At 34.5% G+C, this 10000-nt stretch overlaps 3 protein-coding genes across 5 annotated transcripts in view; 1 reads left to right on the plus strand and 2 right to left on the minus strand.

The window, feature by feature from the left end:
* The window catches only part of LOC134879095 (leucine-rich repeat-containing G-protein coupled receptor 5-like), a 26420-nt gene extending 24774 nt beyond the window's left edge, over positions 1 to 1646 (minus strand). For 2 of the 3 annotated variants that reach the window (XM_063905411.1, XM_063905408.1), the window contains exon 1: positions 512 to 1646. The gene's annotated coding sequence lies outside the window, so the exon portion shown is untranslated. The remainder of the gene's footprint in view (positions 1 to 511) is intronic. The other variant, XM_063905409.1, reaches the window with a different exon arrangement.
* On the plus strand, positions 964 to 9113 carry rab21 (RAB21, member RAS oncogene family). The gene is made up of 7 exons (XM_063905416.1): positions 964 to 1413; positions 5620 to 5679; positions 5767 to 5874; positions 6113 to 6176; positions 6283 to 6337; positions 6444 to 6532; positions 6808 to 9113. Exons 1-7 carry the CDS (start codon positions 1276 to 1278, stop codon positions 6945 to 6947), a joined length of 654 nt encoding a protein of 217 aa, XP_063761486.1. The 5' UTR covers positions 964 to 1275; the 3' UTR covers positions 6948 to 9113.
* Positions 9114 to 9435: 322 nt separating this feature from the next.
* The window catches only part of LOC134879097 (tetraspanin-8-like), a 6367-nt gene continuing 5802 nt past the window's right edge, over positions 9436 to 10000 (minus strand). The window contains exon 9 of the mRNA XM_063905415.1: positions 9436 to 10000. This exon is cut by the window's right edge and continues 406 nt beyond it. The gene's annotated coding sequence lies outside the window, so the exon portion shown is untranslated.

The raw sequence follows: 10000 nt of genomic DNA on the forward strand, positions 1-10000 counted from the left end.
TTAACTGTTAGAACTGCAGTCAGAGAAAAACACATTTTAATAACAATAATAATAATACTAACTAATTATTATAATAGAAATTATGAAAACAAATACAACTATTAATATATTAAACATTATAAAAACATATTGAGAATAGGAAATAATAGGAATAATAATAATAGTTATTATATGAATCATGGCCCTAATAAATCATAACATTACAAAAAATAGAATCATAATGTATAATAAAAATGTAATCGAAAATAAATGGATAAATATGTATTTTTTAAATAATAATACAAATAAATCGTGGTCCTAATAAATATTACATTAAAATAAATAGATATACTTCATTTAAAAATCACAGAATGCCTTTTAAATTAAAACCACACACACACACACACACACACACACACACACACACACACACACACACACACACACACACACACACACACACACACACACACACACACACACACACACACACACACACACACGTATTGAAGTAGCATGTGATGAGTTTTACCCTCTGTATTTGTCTAACACCAGAAACCCCCTGCAGCTCAATGTGACAGCGGTGAAACGTCATCACGTGACGCTGCAGAGAGGCGGAGATAACTGAGGGCTCACTCCGCTGTGACTTCTGAGTATCAGAGACAACGTTTAAAAACAACACAGTGAAAATACCGCATAAGTCAATGTGCTTCATTTAAAACCTGAATCAAGTTAAAATTCGTACAAGCAAGATGTACTTACGTTTTGCTTGCGGACTGAGATGTTCCTTGTCAGTGATTTAATAATATATATAATGTTTTTAGTATAAATATTAAGTGCATATGTTGCATTTACTGCCTAAGAAGTCGAAGGTTTTGCTCATTTTGACATTAGGCATTATATTTGTCAAATTTGTATACGTAAAACTCCTAGGTAGTGATTCTTCTTTTACTTTTAAACAACGAAGTGAAACACCATTTTGTTCAGAGACGATCTTCGGCACAGCTAGCCGGCTAACAGCTAGCTCTCAGAGACGCCATTAGTTTTGGGCGATAAGCAGCTTCTCTTCGGAGAGAAAACGGAACCAGCTCCACATTTACACCCGGTTATCTTCCACCTGGTGATACACATTCACAAAACCAGGATTCTCTTCTGCTGTCGAGGCGTTTCTCTCCTGATTTTATCTGAAGTCGGAAGCTGATGTGAAGCTACGCAGGATTAGCATTAGCATCGTTAGCTGAATTGTTGTTTTGATTATTTCAAGAAAAACAAAGATTTTAAGAAGAAAAACAAACCATGGCAGCCGGAGGGACGGGCGGCAAAACCTACTCGTTCAAGGTGGTTCTCCTGGGGGAAGGCTGTGTGGGGAAGACGTCCCTGGTGCTGCGGTACTGCGAGAACAAATTCAACGACAAACACATCACAACTTTACAGGTAAAAGAATACACACTAAACTGGTAAAACAACACAACTTCACAGGTAAATAAACAACAACAAACATCACTACTTTACAGGTAAATAAACACACTGCTTGACAGGTAAAACATCAGAACTGTACAGGTAGAACAACCAGGAAGCTACGCGGGTTAGCTTAGCATAGCTTGAAGTATCTATCGAGACATAGGTAATAGATAATAAAGGTGGACGTTTCTATGGAAATCAAAGCTGGTGTGTGTGTGTGTGTGTGTGTGTGTGTGTGTGTGTGTGTGTGTGTGTGTGTGTGTGTGTGTGTGTGTGTGTGTGTGCGCGCGCGCGCGCGCGCGCGCCCAAGGTTAGTTTACCTGTTGAGAAATACACCTGTTTATTATGAGTCAGAGGTACTCACAGGGGGGAAAGTCACCAAATACAATCCTTTCACTACAGATTCTAATTACTTCAGTCATAATTTATTATTAAAAATAAAGTTAAAGTAATAATTCAGAGATTGTACAATCCTAAACAACCACAATAAATATCTAAAGCTAGTTGTATAGAGAATTTCCGAAATGTATATGTGGAAAACGTTTGCAAAATGTCTGATAAATCTGGGATTAAATGCCCCACTAAACCAAAAATAGGGTCAAAAATGTCCAACAAATGTGTCAAAACCCTAGAATTTAAAAGACAATAAGTGAAACCGAAAATCTCTATCTGAAGTGTTTTGTGTTTTTATCTATATTTAACTCTTAAAATTAAAAAAGTCACACATTTCAGCGCTAAAAAAACTGAAAAATAGATCAAGAAATGTCCAAATAGTTGGATTTATTACAGTGATGACAATACATATGTAAAGTATTGCTTAAAATATGCAGTATAACAGTATTCATGTGAAAGTGTTGTGAGTACTGCACATTTGAATCTTGATTGCAGAGTATTGCACAAGATAATTATTACACAAGTTATTCTAAATATAGTCTTCTAACTAACTTGTGCAATTCACACCTTGGCTTTTAGCGCCGTCAAAACACCTCAAATTAAAGGAACACTGCGAGAACTATCGAATAAACGACCCAGAAACATTTACTCCATCAGTTTAAACTTTGCTTTATAAGTAAGATGTAGTAGAGACGGTGGTGTCTGTGCAGCCGCTGACGCAGGTGAAGGTGTTGTAATAACTGGAAAATAAAAGATAGGTTTCATTTCCTCTTTCCTCCCCCTGTCTCTCACCCACAGGTGCTCTCTTTATATCTCTTTCTCCTCCCTTTTCCTCTCTCTTTCCTTTATTCAAAACACCTTCAATAGTTTCAGATTTCAGCTCCTCAAATATGAGCGTTTACTGCTTTTCTCTAAGATTTTTAAATAAATGTCAATAATATGAGAAAAACAAGTTTAGAAAAAACTGTTTTGACTAATAATAAAAAACGTTTCACAAGTTTGAATTGAATTTGAGGTATTAGTGTTTTCTCCAAGAGAACGATCCACAAATATAGATGGAAAATATTAAAAATGCAAACACAGTTTTCCATATCTCTGAGGACGTGGCTGATGAAACGCTTCCAGAGTCTCGCTGTTTGTTTTTGCATAATCCCAGTTCAGCCGCTCTGCAGTTTATCCTCTGCTCAGGTCACTAAAGCTCTCCCGCTGCTTCAGGAGGAACAGAAAATACTGGGAGTGTGATGCAGAGTTTCCACTTAGAGCAGCCAGGATGGATCAATAAACACTTAGAGATTTATAACAAAACCTCAGAGCTTCAGGGAGATATTATACGTCAGAGTAAAAGTCTGAAAATCTCAAATTAAATCTCACTTATCATTTAGGAAAGACTTTATATGTGCTCTGTAAACCTACAGACAGAAGAAGCATGCACAAAAGAATTCATGAATGAATAATTTGTCGGTCACATGGCCTCGCATTCTGCAGGGCTCACACACACTTCACACACACTCACATGTACCTACACCCAGAGGGGCAATGAATAGCTTTTCACAACATATTGTCTCTTTTAGATGCTGTTGTTTTGTTGGTGATTTGAAGATAAAAGCCATAAAAAGAAAATTCAAACAATTATAAATATATAAAATTAGAGAAAAGTAAAATAGTAAACATGTGGAAAATAAACAGAAATAAAAGATATCCAATCAATTTATTTATGTTTGTATTTATCTCTACATTTAAATGTGTGTGTATACTTTTTAAAACCTAAATGACTCTGTTCCTCTCTATAGATTTTTTATTGTATAACTAAATACATATGTACCTTTTTTAAACCCAAATAAGTTAGTTTAAAACATATAAACTCACACAGAAATAAATAAACACAATCAGTTAGAATGTTTCTGTTTTAATATAATTTCATATTTCTCTTTAATTTCCCCTTTTATTTATTACTTTAAATCATTTTGTGTTTACTTTGATTTATTTCTCTTTTAGACAATTGGAAAAAAGCAAATGCTGCATTTTTAAACCCGTGTTTTGGATAAAGATGAAGACTATTTTGACTCAAATGAGCTGTTATTTGTTTTGGCTGGAATAGATAATCAGAATAGGGCCTTTTTAAAATAGATGGAGCTTCTTCGACCTAGATAAGTATGTTTCTACTTTTAAAGCTGAGAAAAAGACAGATCTGATTATTCGATCCGCTCAGACGCTCCACTTCCTGCGTGTCTGAATGTTCAAAGTGAGCGTTAAATGAAATCTTTTCCTCTGAGCGTTTTAAATGATGACTAAAGGATAAGATCTGAGAATCTGTGGAGGATTCGTCCTGCAGCACGAGCTCAGGATCATTTAAGCGTCACGAGACGATCAGACAGGAAAATATTTCTCTTGTCTTCCGGAAACTTCCAACAGGATTAGAAAAGAAGAAGAAGGAACCCTTTAATGAGATAACGTCAATTATAAATCATTTTGATTTTTGCTCGTCAAGGATCATCCAGGGCTGTGATTGGCCGCTGTCATTGTGTTTAATTTAATATCATTTGGATTTGATTAAAATAAGTGTATCACTAAAACAAATGATTCATGAAGCAAGTAATAACAATAAGGGAGCAGCACCGTGACCTCATCTAGAGAACACACCCAGTCAGCTGACACACACACACACACACACACACACAAACTCTCTTGACCCTGAATTTGCGTTTCCCACCGAAAGTCCAATAAATCAGAAACCTCGACCTTTGACTCCGACGCGCTCTGACCTCCTTATCAGAGCTGCGTTCAACAAGTCTGTGAAAAATGTAACAAAAAACCAACTTTCAGGAATATCTAGATTCAGTTTGGAAAATAGAGCATTAATGAAAACGGGAAGAACAAATATCTATCCGTCCCGTTCAGATCGTCTCCAAAATCTAATTTCATTTTGAGCTTCAAGACGATCACAGTGGAAAGAGCAGAGTAACATCTCAGTGGGCTGTAAACAATCCATTTCAAATAGTAAAACATTCACCCTGAAATATTCATAACAATCTAATATATTTGACTTTTTTTAAGTAGTTCAAAAAAAACAAAATTAGTAAAAAATCCTCCTTTTTGACATTTTAAGAGTAAAGACTAAACTGTGTTTTTCAATTACTTTAAAGAAGCAACATTTTAAATTAACTGACTCCTTTGTTTAGATGTAATTTCTAGTAGTGTTTTATTTTAAATGAAGGGTTGTCTTTACCAATATCATAATTACCTTCATTTCCCATATGTTCTTTGAAAAGTGAATTTTCAGCCACAGAGAGATTAAGATAAATCCAGCAGTATGTTAATCTGGTCTGATCCACTAATAACAAACAACCAAGAGGTCACAGGTCACGTGAAGAGTCATGTGATTGTTCTTTAGTCTGTGTACCCGTTTTATTACATCTTGTTATAAATGTTTAAGTGTTTTTAGAATAAGTTCCTGTTGCATTTTGACTCCCTGTGTTCATCGTTTTGATTCATTTTAAAGTTATTTCTTTTTTCTATTGAATCAATATTTAACAATCTGATGTTTTTCAAAATGTTATATTTATATTGTAATCTTTTCTAATATTTACTTTAGAATGTTTCTGTTTTTAAGTGTAATAATGATTTGTGTTATTTTTTTATTTCTACATTTGACTTTTTATGAACTATTTCCATTATTTTTACATATAGTTTTTATTTCGTTACAAAGACATTCATCAGTTTCTAAACCCTGATTAAAGTTCCTTATTCACTGATTTAATACTGCTGATTGTATTTCTCGTCCTGCAGGCGTCCTTCCTCACGAAGAAGCTGAACATCACCGGGAAGAGAGTGAACCTCGCCATCTGGGTGAGAAACACTCTCTTTGTTCCACGTGTTGTTAAAGTATAAACGTGGAAATACTAAATGTGTTTCATGATATTTGTTCTGTTTCAGGACACGGCGGGTCAGGAGCGTTTCCACGCCTTAGGTCCGATCTACTACAGAGACTCGAACGGAGCCGTGTTAGTGTACGACATCACAGACGAAGACTCCTTCCAGAAGGTAAGCACTTATTCTGATACAGAAGACTGGAGACTTTTTGGGGGGAAAATGTACAAGAAAACACAGAATTGAATTGAATTTGTTTTAATTGTTAAACATTTCATTTGAATTATTTTTGTTAGGATTTATTTAATGAATTTATTTAACATTTATTTATAATTTCAGTTTGAATTTTATTGTATTTAACAAAACATTTAATTCATGTTTTTCTATAAACTTGTATTGTTTGTGTCTGCAGGTGAAGAACTGGGTGAAGGAGTTGAGGAAAATGTTGGGGAACGACATTTGTTTATGTATAGTAGGTAAGTCTTCAAAAATACTGCCAATTCAACTTTTATTTAAATGTATTTATCGCCCAAAAACTTTCCTCCAGGTAAAGAACGAATCGTGTCTTTGTTTTCTCTGCAGGTAATAAAATTGATTTGGACAAAGACAGACATGTTTCAGTGGAAGACGCTGAGAGGTAAACACTCATTTCTCTCTCGCTCTCGTGTGTGTGTGTGTGTGTGTGTGTGTGTGTGTGTGTGTGTCGGTGTGTGTAATGATGATGTCTCTCTGTGTTCCTGCAGTTATGCTGAGTCGGTGGGAGCCAAACATTACCACACATCAGCGAAGTTAAATAAAGGCATCGAGGAGCTCTTCCTGGATCTCTGTAAAAGTAAGAAACACTTAATTAATAAATAAAAAAAATGGTAATATTGTTAATTTAGTTATTTGGGGTTTTTAACATTTATATTTAATATTGATGTAGTCTGTGTATTCTGTCCTTATTTTATTCTCTGTATTTATTTATTTTCTGTTTTAACTCGATTTGTTTTCCTTATTTTAATTATTTATGTGTGTGTTGTCTCTGTGTCTTATTTGTTATTGTTTGTTATTGTTTGTTATTGTTTGTTGTTGTTTGTTTTAACTCTGTTTAATATCTTGTCTCAGGGATGATGGAGACAGCTCAGGCGGAGGAGCGGTTGAAGGGCAACGGAGCGAGCCAATCAGCATCGAGTAGGCGGGGTGTACAGATCGTCGACGACGAACCACAGGCCACACCTGCGGGGGGGTGCTGCTCCTCTGGCTAACACACACACACACACACACACACACACACACACACACACACACGCATACACATCCATACGCACACACAACCATACGTGCTTACACACACATTTACGAGTGGCTCTAAAACCATAATAAAAAAGCTGTTGCTGCTAAGGATCATGGGAAATCATGTTTCAAATGATATCCCTTCAAAATAAAAGCATCTCATGATCAAAATCTGTCCAAAAAAATCCCATTTTCAGCACTTTAATCCTTAAATGTCCTACAGAAGCAGTGACTTTACCTAAAATAAACACCACACAGATGTTGTTGTGTTTATTTACGCCAATAAAAAGAGCTGGAATAACATTATATTGTTTTCTGTACTTGGTGGGAATCTCTCGTGGGATAAAACACACAAACAGAACACATACTGTAAAAACTCATAATATTTACCCAGAAATAATCAAATATATCCTCCTATAATACATCCTGTTTTAAACCCAGAGGAGCAGCAGGATGAGGAAACAGCGCCACCTGCAGGAGACAACGTTAAACTACAAAACTATTTATTCAAAATTCAATCCAGAACATACTTTCTGTTAGAGCTGCACATTTACTTAAATGTAACCACATTGAATGATTCTCCAGCTCCTTAGAAGCTGCAGGGGATTAACAGAAACATCCTTTTATCATTAAATTACAACTTAAACAAAAACAAACAATAACTTTGTTTTAGAATAAAGTACACATTTAAAGTAATCTGAATATGTCTGTATTCAAACATAAATGTATTGAGTTATTAAAGAGACAACCTTTAAGTAATACACATTTCAGGAGCCGGAAACAAAAATGAAAACTAGTCATTATTTTTTTTGTCAATAATTTAGTTTATTTATTAATTCAGCACTAAATATATCTTAATATCTCTCATTATTGTGCAGCTCCTTCATCATCCTCCTCCTCTTCGTCATGGTTTTTAAAACCCACAAAAACACAAACACAAACAAACACTCAGAAATAATACCGTGCATGTTTTCTGTAAAAGGCTTTTTTCTGTTTTACTTTTAAAAGAAATGGTGAATAAAAAAACCTGAAAATCTGATAATTTAATAACTTCTATTTACTCTTTCTGTGTACTCTGTGTACTCTGTATACTCTGTGTACTCAGTGTACTCAATGTACTCAATGTACTCTGTGTACACTGTGTACTCTGTGTATTCTGTGTACTCTGTGTACTCTGTGTACTCTGTGTACTCAGTGTTCACTGTGTACTCTGTGTACTTTCACTGTCTTTTGAACTCCTGTAGCTCCTTCAGTAACGGCACAGTATTCGGGACATTTGAGGTGAAGAAGGAAAAGATAACGGGAGCTGTGAAATACTTTTAAATGGTTTATTTAAAGAATACAATTTAATTTGTTATGAATAAAACTTGAAAATAAATTGACAAGATGAATTTAGAACTCTTTGAATTGAAACAAGAAAACAATTTTGGAAAAAATGTAAAAACTAATGTGATTTAAATCCAAATTGTGTAAGAAATCATTCTGAAATGTTCTTTATTATAAAGGCATACATTAACAAAAGTAAAGTAGAAGTGTTCTGATGTAAAAAACAGAACAATAAAAAAACACTATTAATATTTCAAGAAAATAAAGTGATAAATTGAAAACCTAATTGGAATAAATATAAGAAAATAATTTGATAAATACTCAAAATATTCTCTGAGAAGTTCTGCTGAGTCGGTGGGAGCCAAACATTACCACATGTCAGCGAAGTTCAATAAAGGCATCAAGGAGCTTAAGGAAGTGTCTTAATGTGATTAAAATCACAAGGAAGTAAAATTCTGTGAACATTAAATCCAAAATGTACGAGAAATCGAATGTTTACAAATTAGATTAATGTATTTCCTTGTAAATGTTCAACTTTATTTACTGAGTAAAATCAGGGGGAAGTGTGATTTAAAAAAAGGATTTGACTTCCACATCGTTTTTATAAGTGGCCCCAACACCCGGCGTATCATTCTCTTTCGCTGAACCACCAATAAAAGCCTTGGTGACTTTGTTCAAAAACACAGATCTGCCTTTTGGGAAATAATCTGTGGGATATTAATGCAACTAAATCAGCGCTGCTTTTGGAAAAGTATAAACTGCTAGTGTCAACGTGTTCTGTAAGGATGAATTATAAGGATTTACACATCGCAGCAACGTGTCGCACATTATTTCACCTTCATGGTTTTCAAAAACTGGATTTGATAGGAAATTAAATCCCATTCATTTAAAGTGGATATATTATACTTATTTCCTTTGGTGAGTGAATATCCACTCCACACAGAGGCACCGTCTTATTTTCTGAAGTGTGGGGGTTTACAGTTTTAGCCACAGGAGACAGAAGTAAAAACTAAAGCATTTCTAGAGATTTATCCACTTATAAAAGAGAACGTTTCAGTCAACCAACAAATAAAACCACCTGTGTGGTTTCGAAATAAATGCATTTAGTTTTCAAAGTAAAAGCCTTCACACCTGTTTTCACACACACGATTTATTGAACATAGAACATGTTTTTGGTAAAGTCAAAGTGGAAGAAAAACATTCACGTTGCAAAGCTTTGTGCGTTAGAAACACATGAAAATACCAGTGCAACATTTAAGGCACTTCAATCACCAATTAAGAATAAGAAAAGTGGAAAGACGGTGCTTTTCTACATCTGACAACGACAGATAAAGGAAATGTAAAGCTTTCATGAAGATTGTATGGAATGAATAGACAGAACAGAGAGGATGCTGGGAAATGTGTGTTTTATAAAAAATATTATAATGTTCAGATTTTTTCGTCTTGATTTTTAAAGTCTTTATCAAACAAGTGAGCATTTCAATGAAGAAGGCTCCAAGACTTTCCAGGTCATTTTCTCTTTTAACACTTTTGAAAAGGAAATCCTTGTCTTTTTTTGTCCAATATGCAACACAAACATCCTCAGAAAACAGATGAAGGGAAATAATCTAAACTCAAACTTTCTTACTATTTCATTACAGTTAAAAAATGCACAGAGCCAATTAGAACAACATCTGAATTTAGAGGATAAAGTCTCTAA

Source organism: Eleginops maclovinus, chromosome 17 (genome assembly GCF_036324505.1).
Source record: "Eleginops maclovinus isolate JMC-PN-2008 ecotype Puerto Natales chromosome 17, JC_Emac_rtc_rv5, whole genome shotgun sequence".
Lineage (NCBI taxonomy): Eukaryota > Metazoa > Chordata > Actinopteri > Perciformes > Eleginopidae > Eleginops > Eleginops maclovinus.

Excerpts from the sequence above, each read along its gene's own strand:
- rab21 (XM_063905416.1), top strand. The coding sequence starts at position 1,276 with ATGGCAGCCGGAGGGACGGGCGGCAAAACCTACTCGTTCAAGGTGGTT. Across the intron at positions 1,414-5,619 it reads AACACATCACAACTTTACAG|GCGTCCTTCCTCACGAAGAA; the intron begins GTAAAAGAATAC and ends CTCGTCCTGCAG. Across the intron at positions 5,680-5,766 it reads GAGTGAACCTCGCCATCTGG|GACACGGCGGGTCAGGAGCG; the intron begins GTGAGAAACACT and ends GTTCTGTTTCAG.